Here is a 17,908-nt window from a genome sequence, read left to right as displayed (position 1 = left end):
TACGAAGACATCTGCAGGCAATCCATCTTGACTGTCCCACGGCGACCAGCGGAGACGATCGAGTCTCGGATCGGATCTGTTAGCGAGAGGATTGACTTGTACCTAGTGGACTAGGCGGGAGTAGTAGCACGGAGTACCTCGCGTAGACTAGGAAGATACTTCACCTGAGGGTGTACATGTACTACCTCATAGTCCAGATTGATATCCAGGTTGTCCAGATGGCATCCAGGGAGCGAGAGAGCCCTGATGGATAAAGAGTCGCTCGTCGTCTGCCTCCGCCACGTCGCGCTGGTCGTCATCGGCCTGGAGGCTGTATCGAACAACAGCGATACCGTTAATTACACCCAAGTGGGTCCATCTCCGCCCAGTGATAAGGTGCGTGGTGATACCGCCGTCACGACCCCGTACGGGCCCCTCCCTTTCCCCCTTTAACCTAAAAAAAGCGACCAAACAATCTCCCTCTTTCATTTCGCTCGCTCATCATCTCCATCTTCTTCCTCTTCTTCCTCTCTCTCTCTCTCTCTCTCCTCTCGTCATTCCTTTCCATCTCCCTCCCATTTCTCTCGCATGTTCGTCTTGGTGCTGTCGTTGACGTAGCCCACTTCTTTCGTCAACGACCCGTTGGGACCGGACAATTTATACGACTCTCCTTGCGTCCCTCCACCGCCCCCTCCCACGGTCGCGCCCTCAGGTACATCCCCATCCATCCACCTTTCTACAGCCTCCCTCCCCCCTTCGCCTCTTTTTGACACCTCTTTTCTTTTCCTTTCAGATCTCGTCGCTCGCTCCTTACGCAACCCACGCTCGTTATTGTGTTTGTTTCTGAAAATATCTCGAAAAAAAATTCCTCAGGGACTCATACAACCCCTGCCGCTCTTTCAACTCATTGTTTACCCGCCGACAACAGTCTTCGTGAAGCATCGGTTCGAACTCCCCTCGACCCGTCAAGTCGCCCTTCTCGATTACGTGTTCCTTCGTCTGAATCGTCGACCGATTGGATTTGGGGAAAAGGTCAAGAAAAGTGGGAAAAAGAGGAAGGCCGGAGACGGTACAGCACCCACGCCGCCACTGTCCAGCCACCGGATTCATGCAATTGCGAATCTCCTTCGACATTTAATCGTTCATTTTCACCTGTTGTTACGCTCTTTTTCACGCTCATCATGATCCCGCCAACGGCATCTTTGCTTGCGGCCTTTTTGTCCCTGGGTGGCCTGGAGCTGGTAACGGCTCAGGACGCGCCCAACGGACAGGCCCTCAAGCCACGGTTCATCCCCAAGCAGCTCAAGCGCCAGATTAACTACAAGGCGTCGTCCGATCTCCTCTCGCGATCCGCGTCCGATCCTCTGGCATCGATCCTGCAGTCTTGGGGGAAGGAGACCGAAGCCTCCGCGACGCATACCGAACCCTCACCCCCCGTCGTGGTCGTCCCCGTGACCCTCTCCATTGACGCCAACGGCGTGACGCACACCTTGACCGGAAGTGCACCCACCGATGCCGCCGCCGCATCGACCGTGACGAGTTCGACTGTCACCTCTGAAAAGGGAGCCGCCGCTGCCTCTGCGACGACGACGGCCGAGTCCAAGAAGCATCCCGCCGAGAACAACAGTCCCCAGCCGACCGCGACATCCAGCTCGGAATCTGACTCGTCCTCTGCCAAAGCGCCCGCTACCAGCTCCGGTGGCCTTGGTGATGAGATTGGTGACTTCTGGTCCAGCCTCTTTGGCGTCTCTTCCAGCACCAGTAGCTCCGCCGGTGCGGCGGCCGCAACGGATTCCACCACTGATGCCAAGTCCGCTGCCAGCACGGCTTCTTCCACGGAACCCACCTCTGCGAGCGGTAGCGCTTCTCAAAAGGGCGGGTCGACGGCCTCCTCTGCCAACAAGGCCTCCGCGACCGACTCTACCGCCTCCCCCACGGCCTCTTCCGCCGGTTTGCTCGGCAGCGTCAATGGAGCCGTGTCGTCGATCTGGGATGACCTGACCGGCCAGGGTAACAAGACCGAGTCGAGCACCAGCGCCAGCGCTACTGGTAGCGCTACTGCGAGTGCCTCGGACAGCGCCAATGCCACTGCATCGACCGCTGGCCCAAGCAGCAACAGCACTGGGATTGTTTCCCCCACCAGTATCTCCGTCAGTGTTCCCGAGACGACTCCCTCGTCGTCTTCGGGCCTGGACCTCGGAGACACCTGGAGCAGCCTCTGGGGTCTCACTGGAACCGGAACGCCGACACTGTTGCCTTCTCTGTCCCTGCCCACTGGCTCGGCTCCCTTGATTCCTGGATCTAGCTCGACCTTCGGTCCTTCTCTCTCCACTATCAGCCCGAGTGTTCCCACTGCGACTAGTGGAGGCTTGTTCCCGACCACGTCACCCGCGGCCTCGACCAGTGGCCCTGGTATCTCCACCGGCCTGCCCTCTGGGTCTGGAACTCCCACGGGCGTCCCCAGTGGATCTCCTACCGGCAAGCCTACGTCCACCCCAGTTTTCACCAGCAAGCCCCCCTCGAGCACCGAAACACCCACCACCACCAAGCAGCCGGAGACAACCAAGGCCCCCGAGACCTCGACCACCAGCACCAGCACCAGCGAGTCGGATGACTGGATCCCGTCGACCATCCTGGTGCAGCCTCCCAGCCCCACGACGGTCGATACGGCCACGCATGCCACGGCCACCGCGACCAGCGCGCCCACGCAGCTGCCTGGATCGATCTCCCCCGCTGGTGGAATCCCCAACATCCCGGCCGACTCTACCTTGATCCAGATCGGTTTCAACGACAAGCTCCGCTACAGCTTCGTGGCTACGACCACCTTGTCTTCGTCGCAGATCTTCCTCTACGTCCCGCAGGGTCTGGAATATGCGCTCTCGGTTCTGAGCAAGCAGGTGTCGATGTTCGCCATCCAGCCGTACGACAACTCGGCCACCACTGGTTACATCGCTACCGTCGCTCTGGCGTATGTCCCCACCGACCAGGTGGACACCCTGCGCCAGATGCTTCACAACCCCATCTCGCGTCTCTACGAGCAGCCCAGCGAATCCGTCAAGACGCTCTTCGCGATGATCGATCCCTCGATCCCTCTTCTTGTTGGCGAGTCGGGCTCTTCGTCCTCGGGCGGCTCCTCTTCCAGTGGTGGATCGACCTCCGACTCCAACAACAAGTCAACCGACGATGACGACTCGGACAGCTCGGATGCCGGTGCGAGCAACAGCGCCCCCGCGCGTGCCAGCTCGGTGGGCATCGGTGTTGGCGTCGTGGCTGGCGCCGCCGCGTACGGTGCGGGTATGTTCTGGGTTGCCCGTCGGTATCGCAAGAAGCGCCAGTCGCACCAGCGCTCCAGCTCCACGGTGGAGCAGATGAGCGAAGGCGCCGGTGCGGGAACGCTGTTCGCGGCCGGTGGACGGCTCTCCCGCAACAGCCAGAACAGCCGCGGTAGCGCTCGAACGCAGATGATCAGCGCGCCGGTCATGGCTGAGAACTCGCTCGGATGGAACTGAGCATGTACCCAAAAAAGAAAATCAAAACGAAAGGATCCACGGATCCCGGGAACATAGGGGCGGAATCGAGACACTCCCGGAGAAGGCATCGCCTTCTCCTGGACATTGGAATACCATTTGGTTGCATTCTACCTGTATTCAATTTGGATATTGCGTCGTGGACGCGTGCCATTTACCACTTTCTTCATTTCTTTCTCACATATTCTCCATTTTCTTTGACTTCTTATTCCCCATTTGTTTGGTGTTGAAATTTCCTTTCTCTTACATTCCTTGATGGTGACAGAGCCAGAACCTCGCCCACACCGCAATCATTATTACATTTTTTGATACACTTTCCCTCTTGTCATTTCGGACCTCTTTACCCTGTTCCCTCTAATGGTTGGGCGGTAGGTGAATCTTTGACGAGTGATGTCCTGCGATTTAACTTACTTGACCCTTTTCTGTGATTTATCTGTACAGATGTATCTAGTAGAGCAATGCTTCGGTGATTTTCTTTCGCAGTCGTAGGATGTGTAATTGCAGTAAACCATTGGTATGGTAGTAGTAACATGGGAGATCGGTCGCTATAATGTATGTACAGTGGAAATGGGGAGCATCAACAGAACAAGGAAAAATGTAAGGCAGGCACCCGGACCGGAACGATCACTCGTTCTTCTTCTTCTCCAACCCCAGCATCGCCAACACCCCCCCACGGCCATCCTTTTCGCGCTCGCGCATGCGCTCCTCCTTCGCCCGCCGCCGCTCCTCCTTGTACTCCTCCCACGACAGCGTGGCGGACGTCGCCGCCGCCTCGCCGGGATGGCCCTCGTCGCGCTGCACCTGCAGCAGATGGCCGAGCGAGGTGGAGTCCTCGGCGACGGCGTGGGCGGTCTGCGGCAGCGGGCGGACGGCGTCTTCGCCGGCGTAGGCGCGCAGACCCGTGCGGAAGGCCCAGTCGACGGCCTCCTCGACGGGCTCGTCGAAGACGTACGGGAGGAAGGGGACGACGCTGAGGCCGAGCTGTGTCCGTCGTTAGCTTACATGATACCCTCACTGATCGTAGCAGTCGGGGCGGGGAAGGATGGCGACGTACACCGATGGGCGCCCAGGTGCGCAACAGCACGTGCTTGGAGTTCTTCAGCATGCGGCCGGTGTACTTCACGACGGAGTGGATGGTCAGGGCGGGGAGACCCATGCTGGCGAGGGACTGGAAGACGGCGCGCTCGGCCATGACGACGCGGTAGTCCTCGGCGAGGGGGATGCGGGTGGTGGGCCAGGGCGTGAGGGAGTCGGAGGGTTTGGCGCCGGCGTTGGGGGAGAACGACCCGGTCACCATGCCGAGGGCGACTTGATCCTGCGACAGGTCCTTGGCGTCCTTGTAGGCGTCGCAGGGGGGCGCGAGCACGCGGCGGTTGCGCAGGTAGGCCTTGTAGCCCTCGTGGACGACATCGCCGATCAGGTAGGTCCAGGAGATGGCGTAGGCGGAGCGTACGAGGTAGGGGTGGGCGACGGGGCGGAAGGACTCGCCGATGTCTGAGGTGTAGGCGACGTAGCGGTGGGCGGAGAGGAGGACGGTGCGGAGCCGGTTGGCGTAGCCCGCATAGCGGTAGGGAGTTTCTGTGGAGTCGACGGAGCTGGAGGGGTTAGCGGTCATGTTCGGTGGGTGGGTGCAGTAAATGGTGATGGGAGGTAGTGGTGGTGGTGGTGGTGGTGGAGGTGGTGGTGAGTGAGTGAGTGACGGCGTACTAGGGCGAGTAGATATCGTCATAGAAGCTGTCATCGCGGTCCACCAGGCGTTGGAGCTGCGGAGGGAGGTTCTCCCGCGCAATGGGCTGTTGGGCCACGTCGGGGGATTCGTGATGCGATCCCCAGAACATGATTTTTTCCGGTGGTAGTGTTATTGGCGAGACTGTCGGGGGTGGTACTTCCTCATGGTGAGTGTGGTGCAGACGTAAGTAGACAAAAGAGCAGCTTACAGTCGAAGGTTATAAGTATGCTGCGTTGGGACTGGTATGACGAAGAGATCCAGAAAGTTCATCGACCCAGAAGCAAGTCAGATGGCAGCTCCTTATTATAATTAACTCCCGCCTAGGGTGCTTAGCCGGGGTAATTCTCCTCCTCCGCGCCAGGGAATAGAATACTTCCCCCGAGGTTCATCACCCGCTGCTCAACGTGATTTGCGGAGGCGGCGTTCATCTGACGTGGCGTTGGAGATGGACCATTCGGGCTGGTCTGCACTGCATCATACCGTTCTCGAGGCTGTCTGTCAGTCGGTCTCGTCTGTCCTCCAGTCTGTACTCTCTCCGTGCAATGAACAAGACTGATACTCTGTACTCCGGATTCCCGATGGCTTTCCCGATTCGGTTGCCGATGATTGTCACGTGCTCCGGTTGCTCCCGTGGGTTCACGTGATGCGTCGCTGAGTAATCCTTCCATCGCTCTTCACCTGAGCACATTGTCCTCACGGTCTCCCTGCTCTCTGATCCGGTTTCCGCAGATATCCTGTTCAACGGTCGACAGTTGTCCATGGATACCTCTTGTTCTTGATGAATCCCGTGGTTCTGATGTCGGGCCTGGAGAGTCACGTGCGTATCTGCCCAAAAAGGAAATCGAAGTATGAACCTGGAAGCGCTCTTTCGGACATCAAGGGAACAATGCGTTGTTCTTGTTCGCAGCATCATGGAGGTATCTCCATACTGAGAGAAGCCTACCACACATCCACGTAACGGTGGTGGAAGCTTATGACAACAGAGGCAAACCAACGATGACGTTCCACTCACGTAAGGACCACCTGGAACTATATAGCGGAAATAGAGGCATGCCGATGTTTTCAATAACACTCTCTATACGCATTCATTTTCATTCATTCCAAAATCTGTCATCTTCCCAAAATGCCATCCCAAAAGCACAAGGTAGCCATCATCGGCTCCGGGAACTGGTACGGAGATGACCTCATACACCTACGCAACATCCATCTAACCAACACAGGGGCTCTACCATCGGCAAGATTGTCGCCGAAAACACCGCCGCCCATCCGGACCTCTTTGTGAGGGATGTTCCCATGTGGGTGTATGAAGAAGAAGTGGAGGTGCCCGACAATTCCAAGCACCGCCGCCAGCTGGGCAATGGTCCGCACAAGCTCACCCATATCATCAACACCGTCCACGAGAACACCAAATATCTCCCCGGCATCACGCTTCCGTCCAACCTCATTGCCAGCGCGGACCTCCCGGCCACTGTCCACAACGCCACCCTCCTCATCTTCAACCTCCCGCACCAATTCCTCGCCACCACCGTCGACCAGATCAAGGGCCACCATGTGCCCCACGCGCGCGCCATCTCCTGCACCAAGGGCGTCGACGTCTCCGACGGCATGGTGACGCTCTTCTCGGAGATGATTATGGAGCGTCTCGCCATCTACTGCGGCGCGCTGTCCGGCGCCAACATCGCCCCGGAAGTCGCCGCCGAGCGCTTCTGCGAGACCACTATCGGCTACCACCCGCCGCCGATGGACCTGCCGCAGGGGGACGGCTCGCCGCGCGACAACCTCGTCCGCATCGACGAGCAGCGCCAGGTCAAGACCAAGCCGACGCACGTGCGTCTCGAGCCCGTGCCCGCGGCGTACCCGACCGTCGACGCCGGCCTGTTCGTCGCGCTGTTCGAGCGCCCGTATTTCTCCGTGCAGGTCGTGCCCGACGTCGCGGGCGTGGCGCTTGGCGGCGCCCTGAAGAACATCGTCGCCCTGGCGGCCGGCTTTGTCGCCGGCAAGGCCTGGGGGGAGAACACCAAGGCGGCGGTGATCCGCCGCGGCGTGCTGGAGATGACCGAGTTTGGGCGCACGTGGTTCCCCCGGTCTGTGGATGAGAAGACGTTCACGGAGGAGAGTGCCGGCATTGCGGATCTCGTGGCGTCGTGTACGGCGGGGCGGAACTACCGGTCTGCGTGTCATGCGGTCGAGAAGGGGGTCAGCGTGGATGAGATTGAGCGGACGGAACTGAATGGGCAGAAGCTGCAGGGCACGTCGACGGCGCATGCGGTGTGGGAGTTTCTGTCCAAGCATGGTATGGTCGAGAGGTTTCCGCTTTTTGCGGCAATTCATGGTAAGTGTTGCTTGGGATGGTAGGATGTATAGCTGACGCGATTAGGGATTTTGGAGGGTTCGGCCAAGGTGGAGGATTTGCCAGAGTTGATCAGGAATCGGATGAAAGATCGGATGAAAGATCAGAAGTAAACACCTAGGTAGTATAGGTTTTAGCATAGATGTAGATGCTTGATGGATAAAAGCAGCTTAATAGGCTCAGAGGAGTATCCAGGCTTCATGGCAGATGCTGCATGGCGGAACGGAGGATATACTCTATACATTTCATACTACTACTATGGGTTAGAGCAGATTAATAGACTCAAACAGGTGGATTCACCTGGAGGGATATACTTCATGACGATATAAACTATGCTACGTGGTACAGCTATAGCTACGCATGTCCTGGATGAATTCAAGTAGCTTATAGATTCGGATACACCTGCATCGTATATCGCAGGATGTACTTAGATACAACCTAACGTTATAATCACTCCTCGGGTCCGCTCAGTCCACCCTTGCGGCCAGCCTCCCTCGCGCGAGGATCTCCAGGCTCGAAACTCCCTCCAGAGGCTTGACCTCCCTTGTGGCCAGCCTCTCTAGCCCGGGGATCACCGGGTTGGAAGCTGCCACCAGAAGCCTGACCGCCCATGGACGCGATCTCTCTCTACAATGATTTAGTTCAGTTCTGTTCAGGTGCAGTGTCGTCGACGTACCTGTCTTTCTTCGTCCATGCTGGCAAAGCCGCCCTGGTGGCTGGATTGGCCCCCCTTGCGGGCGATATCCTCAACCTGCTCCTGCGGGCGGTTGGCAAAGTTTCCGGGGTTCGGGTTAGAAGCCATTTTTGCAGTAATGATTCTTTGATGTGTGACTGATGTGCATGTCCATCTTGAAGGATTGGAGGTTTATATATCTGCCGTCGATGAGATAGTTCATCATGATCCGACTATGATGTTAGTGGCGGAGATCCTGTTGACATACATGATGCCTGTATCCAGATCTAATAATACACAGAATAGTCTGCAGCTCGAGTTCAAACTGGGGTCCTCGGTTCCCCCTATGTAAGATATACCTCATGAACCACCGATCTGGGCCGGTGACGACAGATGACGCATCCAAGAATCTCGAAACTTCCAATCAAGACGAGAGGGACGTTCGATCTGGCCTGGTAGGTTGTTTAGCGTCAGGTCTCTTGCATTCGTTGGTCTATTGTTCATCTTCACGCCGATGATGGCGATGCCCCAGGCATTATTCACGTGACTACCCCGTGACTTCCCACTCCAGCCGGCGGAAACCAAACGGACTTCAATTCGCATCGCTTTCCCTGCCGCAAGACACCCACTATTCCCCCTCCGATCCCAACGTCGTCTCCCAACCTGTCACCATGGTCGTCTACTACCAGATCGCCGGCAAGAAGGTCGGCTCTCACGTCGTACGTCATTCCCCCCTTCAAACCCCTCTCGCCGACCGGCCATTCCCCTTTCCAAATTCTTCCCGTCTACCGCGGTTATGACACCACCCCTTCGGACTCGGACTTGACTGACCTTTTTGCCTTGCGGCTCTCAGCTCGCCATGGGCGTTCTCGGCTCCCTCTTCGGCGGTGTGTTCCTTGCTACCCGCGGTGGTGGCCAGCAGAAGCAGGCTGCTCCCCCCATCCAGGCTTCTTCCAAGGATGAGGAGACGTTCATCCAGTAAGTTCCCATACTCGATGGCCTGGCTTTGCCGTGTGGGAGCTTGTTGCTGTGCGTTCTTTTGTCATGGCGATAGTGGTTGCGGGGGGTGCTACGGATGAAGGCGCGAGCGAGGACGAACATCAACGGACAAAGCCGGCTGGTCAAACTCGGAAAACGAATGTCCCGATGCTAACTATGTACCTAGGGACTTCCTGAAGCAGGTGAACGGAGAGGAGAAAAAGAGTGACCATTAAACTGTGACAACAAGAATGAGTCGAGGACAGCTCCGATAGAACCCGTTCCTCCTGGACGTGTCATCCTCCGCGTGACTATCGGGCTCGTCCCTGAACGTGTGGCCATGCCGCGGGGTGTGTGATCTGTACATATAGAGGTATACACCGCATTGAAGCCGTGTTTTGAGTCTTGTCTTGATCGAGTATTCGTATGGCTTGCTTGTACCAGTGCTTGGATGGACAGTAGTACGCCGTGATCTGGGGTGTATCTCACCGGTCCGGTAGCGTATCCTAGTAGGCTAACCAGAACCTTTGGAGGAAACCAATCTGGCCTAAACGTATGTCCACGTAATATCTCTTCACCCTGTGTTCGGAGTAACTAGTTATTGATAGGTGTCGCTTAGTCACCCAAAGCACATCGACGACACCAAACGCCAACAAACATCATCTCTTCCCCCAGAACTCACCATGAAACCCATTCCCTTCCCCTACGCCCTCAACATCGGCACCGACATCGTCCACATCCCCCGAATCGCCCGTCTCGTGCGCCGCGGCGACTACCTCACCCGCTTCACCCGGCGCATCCTCAGCGACCAAGAACAACATGACTTTCGCACGCGATTCATCGCGGTCGACCAACGACACCTTCCCTCCCCGTTCCCCATAACCGCAGACATGACGCGATGGCTCGCGGGGCGTTTCGCTGCGAAGGAGGCTGCGCGCAAAGCCGCCCCCGGCGGCGCGGCGAGCCTCGGGTGGAAAGACGTTCTGGTGCGCGTTGGACACGGCGAGGCGAAGGGTCGGCCGGAGGTGGTGTATGCTGGGGAGGAGGGGCAGATTGGAAAGTTGTCCATCTCACATGATGGGGAGTATGTGGTTGCCACTGTTCTTGCGGCGGGGTGAGCGCGTTGCGTCCGCTGGCTATATTCCTTGATGGTGCTAGGGTGCGGCTCAGGTCGGACTCTGGGGAGGATCCTGGCGACAGCATATGTAGATGTTGCGATTGATATGATTGCGAGTAGACTGGGCTCGCGACAAGATCGCATGCAGCATGCGTGCAGTGACAACGCAGACGGCGCGCGCTGCGGGGCGGAATCAGGCCGTTGCGCGATTGCTCGGGGGTGATGGATTGAGGACAATAATGGTATGGGGGTATACGTTGGAGCTGTATGATATAGACCTTGACTTGTACAATGCGCAGTTGTAAGGTGACGCATGGTTCACATAGTATATCTAGATATCCAGCCTGAGCTGGAGGTATGCCTGGTCTGCCTAATGCGGTAACGGCAGCATCTTCACTCCCGCCGCTTCTTCCGAAACTTTTCTCGTCATTCCCCAGTCCAACTCGACAACATCCGCTCCATGTCCAAACTAGCGTTATATACCTAGAGCCCTCAGCATTGGTAGTCTTGGGCACTCCCGAATTGAAATCCCTATACGACGTGGTTGACTCACTGCGGGGTAGCAAAGTAAGCGAATACGTCGTCCTCACCTCCAGCCATCTATACAGCGTCCCTGACCACCACATACAGAATGCCCTTCTCCCACCACAGCCACTCGGGCCAATTCTGCCCAGGCCATGCCAAAGACTCCCTCGAGGAGATCATCCAGCTCGCCATCTCCAAGAAGTTCCAAGTCTTCTGTTTGACGGAGCACATGCCGCGAGGCAAAGACGACCTCTACCCAGAAGAAGTACGCCCTCCCACCTCTCCATCCGGCCAAATCTAACCCACCCTGCCATCCAGATCGAGGCCGGCGACACCCCAGCCTCAATGGTCTCCAACGAGGCGGCCTACTTCGCCGAGGCCCAACGTCTCCGCGCCAAATACGCGGGGCAGATCCAGCTCGTCATCGGCTTCGAGTGCGACTGGATCCGGGACGAGTCGCGCAGACTGATCGAGGACTCGCTGCGTCGACACCCGTTCGAGTTCTTCATCGGCTCCGTGCACCACACCTGCACCGTGCCCATCGACTACGACCGCCCCATGTACGAGGACGCGCGGGCCCGCGCCGGCGGCTCCGACGAGCAGCTCTTCGCCGCCTACTTCGACGAGCAGTTCGACATGCTCCGCCAGCTGAAGCCGCCGGTCGTCGGCCATTTCGACCTCATCCGGCTGAAGAGCGACGACCCCGAGCGCAGTTTCCGCTCGTGGCCGGCCGTGTGGGAGCGCGTGCTACGCAATTTGGACTTTGTCGCGGGCTACGGGGGGCTGCTGGAGCTGAACTCGGCGGCGTTGCGGAAGGGCATGAGCGAGCCGTATCCCAAGGGGGAGATTTGCACGGTACGTCGTGGTTGTTGATTACTTTTTCTTTTCTTTTTTTTCCCCATGCGAGTGGACGTCGGCCTGACGGCAGCAGGAGTTCTTGAACCGCGGAGGCCGGTTCTGTCTGTCGGACGATAGCCACGGGTTGGACCAGGTAGGGCTGAATTTCCACCGCGTGCTGGCGTTCATGGAGAAGGTGGGCATTTCCACGCTGCACTATCTGCAGCTGGCGGGGGATGGCGAGACCGCCGCGGTGGATGCACGGTTCCCGCGCACGCGCATCCGGGCGATGGACCTGGCGGAGATCAAGACCCAGGCTTTCTGGCAGTGAGGAACGTCTGATGAGACAGATGGTCGATGGTCTACGGTCACTACACCCCGCACGGAAGCCTACGTCGTGTAATCGGCGGATGACGAATGGCTGGGCGATGTGACTGGAGGGATGAGAGGGAGGGTTCCAGGGACGTGCGAGGTATTGCCACAATCTAGACAGGATCTACAGTGTCCCGCCACTTCTCTGATGTAGACATACGTACACATGGGGCCGTGTAAATCGATTGGAGGCGAGAAAAACGGAGATGATTGTGCGAAGGACGAAAGACGGCGGGAGAATTAGGGAGAAATTAGGGTGCAGACCCGCACCTGATCCCCAAGTCTGGATTTCTTCCTCCCCCCGCCTTCTCCCAAGCTCTTCTCCTCCCTCTGCCTCCTCCCTCTACTCAATCACACATTCTATATCCTATCTCGTTCATCATGGGTGTTACCAAGACGACTATCCAGCCAGGCGATGGCCAGAACTTCCCCAAGCCCAAGGACGTCGTCACCATGCACTACACCGGCCGTCTGCTCGATGGTTCCAAGTACGTTTATGCTCGCGTATCACTTTGAAGCTCCATCAATGGTGTACTAACTCCTCGTCTCCAGGTTCGACAGCTCCGTTGATCGTGGTGAGCCTTTCCGCACTCCGATCGGTGTCGGCCGTGTCATCAGAGGTACGTTGACAGCATTTCTCCATCGATGCGATGTGAAGATACTGACCGGCATGCAGGCTGGGACGAGGGTGTTCCTCAGATGAGCCTGGGCGAGAAGGCCACACTCGAGATCACCGGGTGAGTGCACCACACGCAGGGCCCATCAAAGACGAGGCATACTAACACTTGTGCAGTGACTACGCCTACGGTCCCCAGGGCTTCCCCGGGTTGATCCCGCCCAACGCGACTCTCGTCTTGTAAGTATCCGAAGACTCGATGCAATTGGCGACTGCTGACCCGACCAGCGAGGTCCAGCTGCTCAAGATCAACTAAACGGACGTTCCTTGCCGCGGAGATTTGGTATCAAGATGATCAAACAAGAGACACACACACACTCTCTCTCTCACTCTCCTTCGCTCGACGAATGGAACGAAGAAAAGAACCCGCCGTTTTCCCGTGCTGTTCGTAGCATCGTAGTATCGCGTAGGGCTCGTCGTCGCCCGGTCACCGCGCAATCCCATTAATATACGCCATGCCCTCGACCCGATCCGTATCCTCTTCCACATAGCTCCCATTCCTAGGCAGCCGAAACACAAAGTTCGCCGCCTGCGTCGCATACGCCGGCCATTTCGGAACTCGCGACACTGCCAAACACCATGCACGTTAACACCGCTGGCCGCTCCCCCCACACACGACAAGATCCATAACATACCGGCATGGCCATTTGGGTCCAACCGCGCCACGAACGACGTCCACATCCTCGCCGCAAGGTTCCCCAGCTCCAGCCGGTCAGGATCGTCGCCGAGCGGTGTGAGATCCTGCACCGGATTGGCGAAGACGAACGGAATCTAACACCCGTCAGTGTCATCTGGCTTATCGTGCATCCGCACGCTCCGTCGGAACATACCTCTGCAAAATGCCCCACCCCGATCGTGCTCGACTTGTTGAGCGCGGCCACGTCCCAGCGATACGAGTACACGCGCTCGCCGCGGCGTGCCATCGTCTCGGCGAGCAGGCGGCGCGGCGCGGCCATCGTCAGATCGCCCGCCATCGACGCGTAGCGTTTGTACATCTGCCCGAGCTTCGGCCAGGTGACGTTGCCCCAGCCGTAGGGACAGCCCGCCGCCGGGTCGTTCGGGTAGTACGTTAGCAGTTGGGTGGCCTGGGGGCGGGTGAGGACCCAGCGTTTGGAGGCTGCGCCGTCAGCGCTATCAATGTGGTTATTGGGGAGGGAATGGCGACGAACGACGTACAGATGAGTTGCTCGATGCATTCTTCGTCGGTGTCGGTGCCGGTCGTCCCGAAACTGGTGCCCTCGTCGGTGTTGGTGCCTAGGAGGATGGGGACGGCGGCGATGCGGCCGGCCGCCATGCTGATCTGGGGGTACTCGCGGATGAAGTCGCCGTCGATGGCGCCGAACCATTCTAGTCCCTCGTAGGCGGAGTCGTAGAATAGCTCGTAGGGGGTGTTGCGGAGGCACTCGAGGGTGTCGGCCGCAGACGTGCAGCTGCGGCAGTTAGTCTGGTCGCGGCATCCATGAAGATATCCAAAGATATACATACCCGGTCTTGTTGACGATGCGGTCGTACATGGGCTGGTGCCAGGCGGTGCCGTTCCAGGGCGGACCGACGGCGTTGCCGGATTCCATGATAGCTGTCGCGGCGGATCAGTATGCGCACTATCTCGCACCGCATGGAGGGTCAGAATCAAACATACCGGCGCGGAAGAGCCCCTCGTTGTCGCCACCGTTCGCAACGAGATGTGCGCCGACGCTATACGCGCCGCTGTCCCGGTCACTCGTCAGCATCCACGACTCTAAAAACAGCGAAGAGGGAGACGATGCCATACGCCGACTCCCCCCAGATGGTGATCTTTTCCGGGTCGCCGCCGAACGCCCGGATGTGCTCCTTCACCCAGCGCATCGCGACGCGCTGATCGCGCAGACCGAGGTTGTTCACGCCCTCCGCCTAAGCAGGTTCCCGTCAGCCACCGGTCGACCCTCCACCGGACGCAGACGCTCAATACTCACCCGCACCTCCTCCGAATCCAAGAACCCAAACGCCGCAACGCGGTAGTTAATCGACACGCCCAGCACGGGGTTCCCGCTCAGCTCGCCCTGGCGCACCACATAGCTCATGTTATACCGCGGATCGGCCGTGGCGCCCTGCTGCCAGCCTCCGCCGAAAATCCACAGCATGACGGGCAGTAGGTCCGGCGACTTGGCCCACGCGGTGGGCCGGACGACGTTCAGGTTCAGACAATCCTCATCCAGCCGGATCACGCCCGTGTTCACGAGCGTCGTCTCGTCTGACCCGTACCCTGGGCATTCGTATCCGTAGGTAGTCGCATCGTAGCGCACCGCGACAGACTGGCCTACATCCGGCAGGTGTCCGGTGTATGGGCCGGCGGCGGAGTCGTTCGCGGCGTAGGCGGTTTTGAGTGATGCCGGGGTGAAGCGGCGCGGCTTGTCGGCGTATTTGATGCCGAGGAAGACGTCCTGGTGAAATTCCGGCAGGGACCGGCCGATGAAGACGGTTTTGGGTGCGTGGGGGTCATGTTGGAGGGTGACGAGGGGGTTTGTCGAAGTCGAATTGTGAGGGTCTGGGAGCGCGGTGGCGGCAATTGCTACGGAGAGCAGGTGGATTAGTGGCTGGGGCCGCATCGTGAGTGGGATTGAGGCCTGGGGACGTACTCTGGGGTCGGTTGGTGAAGATATAGAGATCAGCTGTGTGGTGAGGAGTTCGGAGAATCTGGATGGGATCCGCGCGGGCTATAGGTGGAAGTTCCCCGGCGCTCGCTAGTGCGGGTGGGAGTTTCTCCGCGAGTCAACTGGGACTATAGACAGTATATTAATCTATTCCTATCATGCTCCACATGTCTAACATATACTCCACCCAGGTATAGACACCACAGGGAATGGAAGAAACAGACAGTAGGTACAGCTGTTGGCTCAACCACCAGCAACATAACCAACAGGCCGGTGCGGTCATCGGCCAACAGCGCGTCCTGTTGCGCCACGCTATGCTTCAACCGTACCATCAAGGTCGATCAGGGAGGTATCTTATATGCCAAGGCGGGCTCCGTGCTGCGCAATAGCCAAAATCAAGTAGAAAGAGAACAGAAAGGAATGCAATGCGCTGGGTATGCGAGTTTGATAGCGTCTGCTATACGCCTGCCAGGTTCAGTCGTCCTTGGACCGGTAACGAGTCCTGCTCGTGCCGGAAGGACTGGCGAACCGCCCTCTCAAGGAGGCGGCGCCATCCGAGGGATTATAGTCTGGCTCCCATCGGGGGTCGGCCAGAAGACCCGAGGAGTTCGTCGAGTCCAGCCCATCGTTGAGCTCAATCAGATCACCCATGCCTCGCCTTCCGGACCTTTGGCCCAGGCCATTGGTCTGGCGATTGGGTGACCCGTTCAATTCGGTGAAGCTAGCCTTGGCCCGGGTCGTCATTTTCCTCACCCAGCCTTCGACAGCGCCACCGAGGCTATCGAGACCGGTCGAGTTGGAGCTTGCCGTGGACGTATATTCAGAGGTATCTTGAAAATTCGGCGGTGTCGGGGCGGGGGCAAAATTGGGTAGATGCTCTGCGAAGAACTTGCTCAGGCCATCCAGAGCCGGTCCTGGGATCTGAGTATGGCGGTCGAGGGTGCCAACACCGGGCCCGGAGAGCTGGATATTGCTACGCTGGCGTTGGTGTCGCGCAGCTGATCTCGTGTTCGAGGAGGCGCGGGATCCAGAGGAGTCTGCATGGGGGCGATTCCCTATCGCACCACCGGACTGCGAGGAGCGCGGCTCAATCGGCGATGATGTCGAGGAGATCGTGCCCGTAAGTTCCCGTTCAGAGAGAGACGCCGGCTCAGAATCCGTATAAGACACCGATTTCCGCCGTGAGCGAGGGAAGAAGCCGAGAGCTCGTCGGGGAACGCGGCCAATCTCCACCGGGGCAGGAAATCCATCAATCTGTACGTATGACTCGTGCTTCCAGATGCGGTCAGCCTCCGCATCGACCGTCCCAGTGGTATCGGCCGGCGATGACGGACCAGGCTCAGGAACTGGCGCGGGAGCAATTGAGCTCCCGTTCGGATCTTCGAGGGAATTGCGTTTTGCATGACCACGAGCGAGTGTATTAGTATCTGCCTGTGGAATAGGACGCCCTTTCACGGAACACGAGTCAACAGGTAAAAGGACGGTCTTCCGGCCCTGAATACTATCACTCGGCCAGAATCCATTGGCCCTACGGAATACTGCCGGCTGACACCCGTATCGGATCGTGACGCCCGTGATGCTGTCGGCCGGCTGAACATGGTGAATGTACGCAAGGGCCTCTTCATTCTGCTCCGTGTCGAGATTCGGATGACTCGTCTGATCGCCAGAGTCCCGTCGTTTGTGTCGCGGACCGCGGGCCCAGGTCGGACCCCTATCCGCCAGCAGTAAAGCCTCCCGCTTCTTCGCCTGCACCAGCGCCTGCCGTTCCTCTTTGGTTCCCGCACCGATATCCGGCGTCGACGGGGCGGACGGCCCCCAAGACGTGGGCGTTGACGTTCGGGACGGAGCGGTCCGCATGTATGGGTCCGGGCGCGAGGGTTTCCGGGTGTGCGTGCGGGTAGTGCCATTCGTCGCGGGACGGGCGATGTCGCTGCCTAGAACAGATGAAGCCAGACTCTGGAGCGACGACCAGGACGCATCGAGGAAGTCTACAGCGGCTCGCGACGACGACTCAGCGAAGTTGAGCCGGGACTGGTCGTGACAGTGAAACCCACCTAAAGAAGTGCCATTGCGGCCTGCGGCGGTGCCACGATTGGGCGACTCGTTCGTCGTGGTCGCCCGCGACGGATGTCTCATGGGCAGGGGGGAGACGCCCCGCGAAGGATGGGGAGAGGGCGTGTTACCGCGTGATCGGAGGGCGGACAGCTCCGGAGAATACATGGTGGAGAGCCCGGAGGACTGCAGGGGTCGGCCGGTGGTATCTTCATCATCCTCAGTGAAGGATACCAGACGTCGAGGGCGGGAGCGGACGGTGGATGTGGATCTCCGGCTGGTATTTGTACTCGTCCCAGGGCTGAAGGCGTCGGCGAACCCAGTATTGGAACTCATCCCTGGCGGCCAACAGGGGGGCAAATTAAAATCAATCGGGGGAGAGGCAGATGGCGTCAGCTCTCCTGAACAGGGGCGGATTGTCGGGATTTGGCTCAGAGGAGGTGGGAAGGTGTTGAGATCGCCA

The 17,908-nt window shown here is 58.5% G+C and overlaps 10 protein-coding genes across 10 annotated transcripts; 6 read left to right on the top strand and 4 right to left on the bottom strand.

The window, feature by feature from the left end:
• Positions 1-455: 455 nt before the first annotated feature.
• BDV59DRAFT_186432 (putative mucin family signaling protein Msb2) lies at positions 456-3,976 on the top strand. The gene is made up of 2 exons (XM_073691027.1): positions 456-691; positions 773-3,976. The coding sequence occupies exon 2, from the start codon at positions 1,161-1,163 to the stop codon at positions 3,486-3,488; it is 2,328 nt and encodes a 775-aa protein (XP_073544323.1). The 5' UTR covers positions 456-691; positions 773-1,160; the 3' UTR covers positions 3,489-3,976.
• BDV59DRAFT_186427 (mitochondrial fission process 1 family protein) lies at positions 3,930-5,934 on the bottom strand. The gene is made up of 4 exons (XM_073691026.1): positions 5,444-5,934; positions 5,214-5,391; positions 4,561-5,101; positions 3,930-4,487 (listed from the first exon to the last, which is right to left on the bottom strand). Exons 2-4 carry the CDS (start codon positions 5,342-5,344, stop codon positions 4,131-4,133), a joined length of 1,029 nt encoding a protein of 342 aa, XP_073544322.1. The 5' UTR covers positions 5,345-5,391; positions 5,444-5,934; the 3' UTR covers positions 3,930-4,130.
• Positions 5,935-5,958: 24 nt separating this feature from the next.
• On the top strand, positions 5,959-7,818 carry BDV59DRAFT_210329 (glycerol-3-phosphate dehydrogenase family protein). Its single transcript, XM_073695573.1, has 3 exons — positions 5,959-6,405; positions 6,456-7,567; positions 7,613-7,818. Exons 1-3 carry the CDS (start codon positions 6,359-6,361, stop codon positions 7,696-7,698), a joined length of 1,245 nt encoding a protein of 414 aa, XP_073544321.1. The 5' UTR covers positions 5,959-6,358; the 3' UTR covers positions 7,699-7,818.
• Positions 7,819-8,035: 217 nt separating this feature from the next.
• Positions 8,036-8,387, bottom strand: BDV59DRAFT_205229 (general stress protein; the record flags this gene model as incomplete). The annotated part of the gene is made up of 2 exons (XM_073694605.1): positions 8,036-8,212; positions 8,262-8,387. 2 exons carry the CDS (start codon positions 8,385-8,387, stop codon positions 8,036-8,038), a joined length of 303 nt encoding a protein of 100 aa, XP_073544320.1.
• A 424-nt stretch (positions 8,388-8,811) lies between these two features.
• BDV59DRAFT_186420 (ATP19 family protein) lies at positions 8,812-9,640 on the top strand. The gene is made up of 3 exons (XM_073691025.1): positions 8,812-8,977; positions 9,112-9,236; positions 9,424-9,640. The coding sequence occupies exons 1-3, from the start codon at positions 8,930-8,932 to the stop codon at positions 9,470-9,472; spliced, it is 222 nt and encodes a 73-aa protein (XP_073544319.1). The 5' UTR covers positions 8,812-8,929; the 3' UTR covers positions 9,473-9,640.
• A 253-nt stretch (positions 9,641-9,893) lies between these two features.
• BDV59DRAFT_186419 (holo-ACP synthase) lies at positions 9,894-10,743 on the top strand. The gene has a single exon (XM_073691024.1). It carries the CDS (start codon positions 9,920-9,922, stop codon positions 10,352-10,354), a length of 435 nt encoding a protein of 144 aa, XP_073544318.1. The 5' UTR covers positions 9,894-9,919; the 3' UTR covers positions 10,355-10,743.
• Positions 10,744-12,390, top strand: BDV59DRAFT_186418 (histidinol-phosphatase). The gene is made up of 4 exons (XM_073691023.1): positions 10,744-10,920; positions 10,984-11,143; positions 11,197-11,733; positions 11,810-12,390. The coding sequence occupies exons 2-4, from the start codon at positions 10,985-10,987 to the stop codon at positions 12,044-12,046; spliced, it is 933 nt and encodes a 310-aa protein (XP_073544317.1). The 5' UTR covers positions 10,744-10,920; position 10,984; the 3' UTR covers positions 12,047-12,390.
• Positions 12,391-13,609, top strand: BDV59DRAFT_186415 (FKBP-type peptidyl-prolyl cis-trans isomerase). Its single transcript, XM_073691022.1, has 6 exons — positions 12,391-12,575; positions 12,640-12,707; positions 12,764-12,824; positions 12,881-12,943; positions 12,992-13,330; positions 13,399-13,609. Exons 1-5 carry the CDS (start codon positions 12,469-12,471, stop codon positions 13,017-13,019), a joined length of 327 nt encoding a protein of 108 aa, XP_073544316.1. The 5' UTR covers positions 12,391-12,468; the 3' UTR covers positions 13,020-13,330; positions 13,399-13,609.
• BDV59DRAFT_205224 (putative triacylglycerol lipase (LipA)) lies at positions 13,191-15,348 on the bottom strand (the record flags this gene model as incomplete). Its single annotated transcript, XM_073694604.1, has 8 exons — positions 13,191-13,330; positions 13,399-13,534; positions 13,594-13,880; positions 13,940-14,193; positions 14,249-14,339; positions 14,403-14,470; positions 14,535-14,653; positions 14,716-15,348. 8 exons carry the CDS (start codon positions 15,346-15,348, stop codon positions 13,191-13,193), a joined length of 1,728 nt encoding a protein of 575 aa, XP_073544315.1.
• A 519-nt stretch (positions 15,349-15,867) lies between these two features.
• On the bottom strand, positions 15,868-17,781 carry BDV59DRAFT_195657 (putative LysM domain protein; the record flags this gene model as incomplete). The annotated part of the gene is made up of 1 exon (XM_073692609.1): positions 15,868-17,781. The coding sequence occupies one exon, from the start codon at positions 17,779-17,781 to the stop codon at positions 15,868-15,870; it is 1,914 nt and encodes a 637-aa protein (XP_073544314.1).
• Between the last annotated feature and the right edge of the window lie 127 nt (positions 17,782-17,908).

The sequence above is a fragment of the Aspergillus ambiguus genome (assembly GCF_047715705.1).
Source record: "Aspergillus ambiguus strain CBS 117.58 unplaced genomic scaffold BDV59scaffold_41, whole genome shotgun sequence".
Classification (NCBI taxonomy): Eukaryota; Fungi; Ascomycota; class Eurotiomycetes; order Eurotiales; family Aspergillaceae; genus Aspergillus; species Aspergillus ambiguus.
The sequence above is the reverse complement of the archived record's forward strand: the minus strand, read 5'-3'. Positions and strand labels throughout refer to the sequence as shown.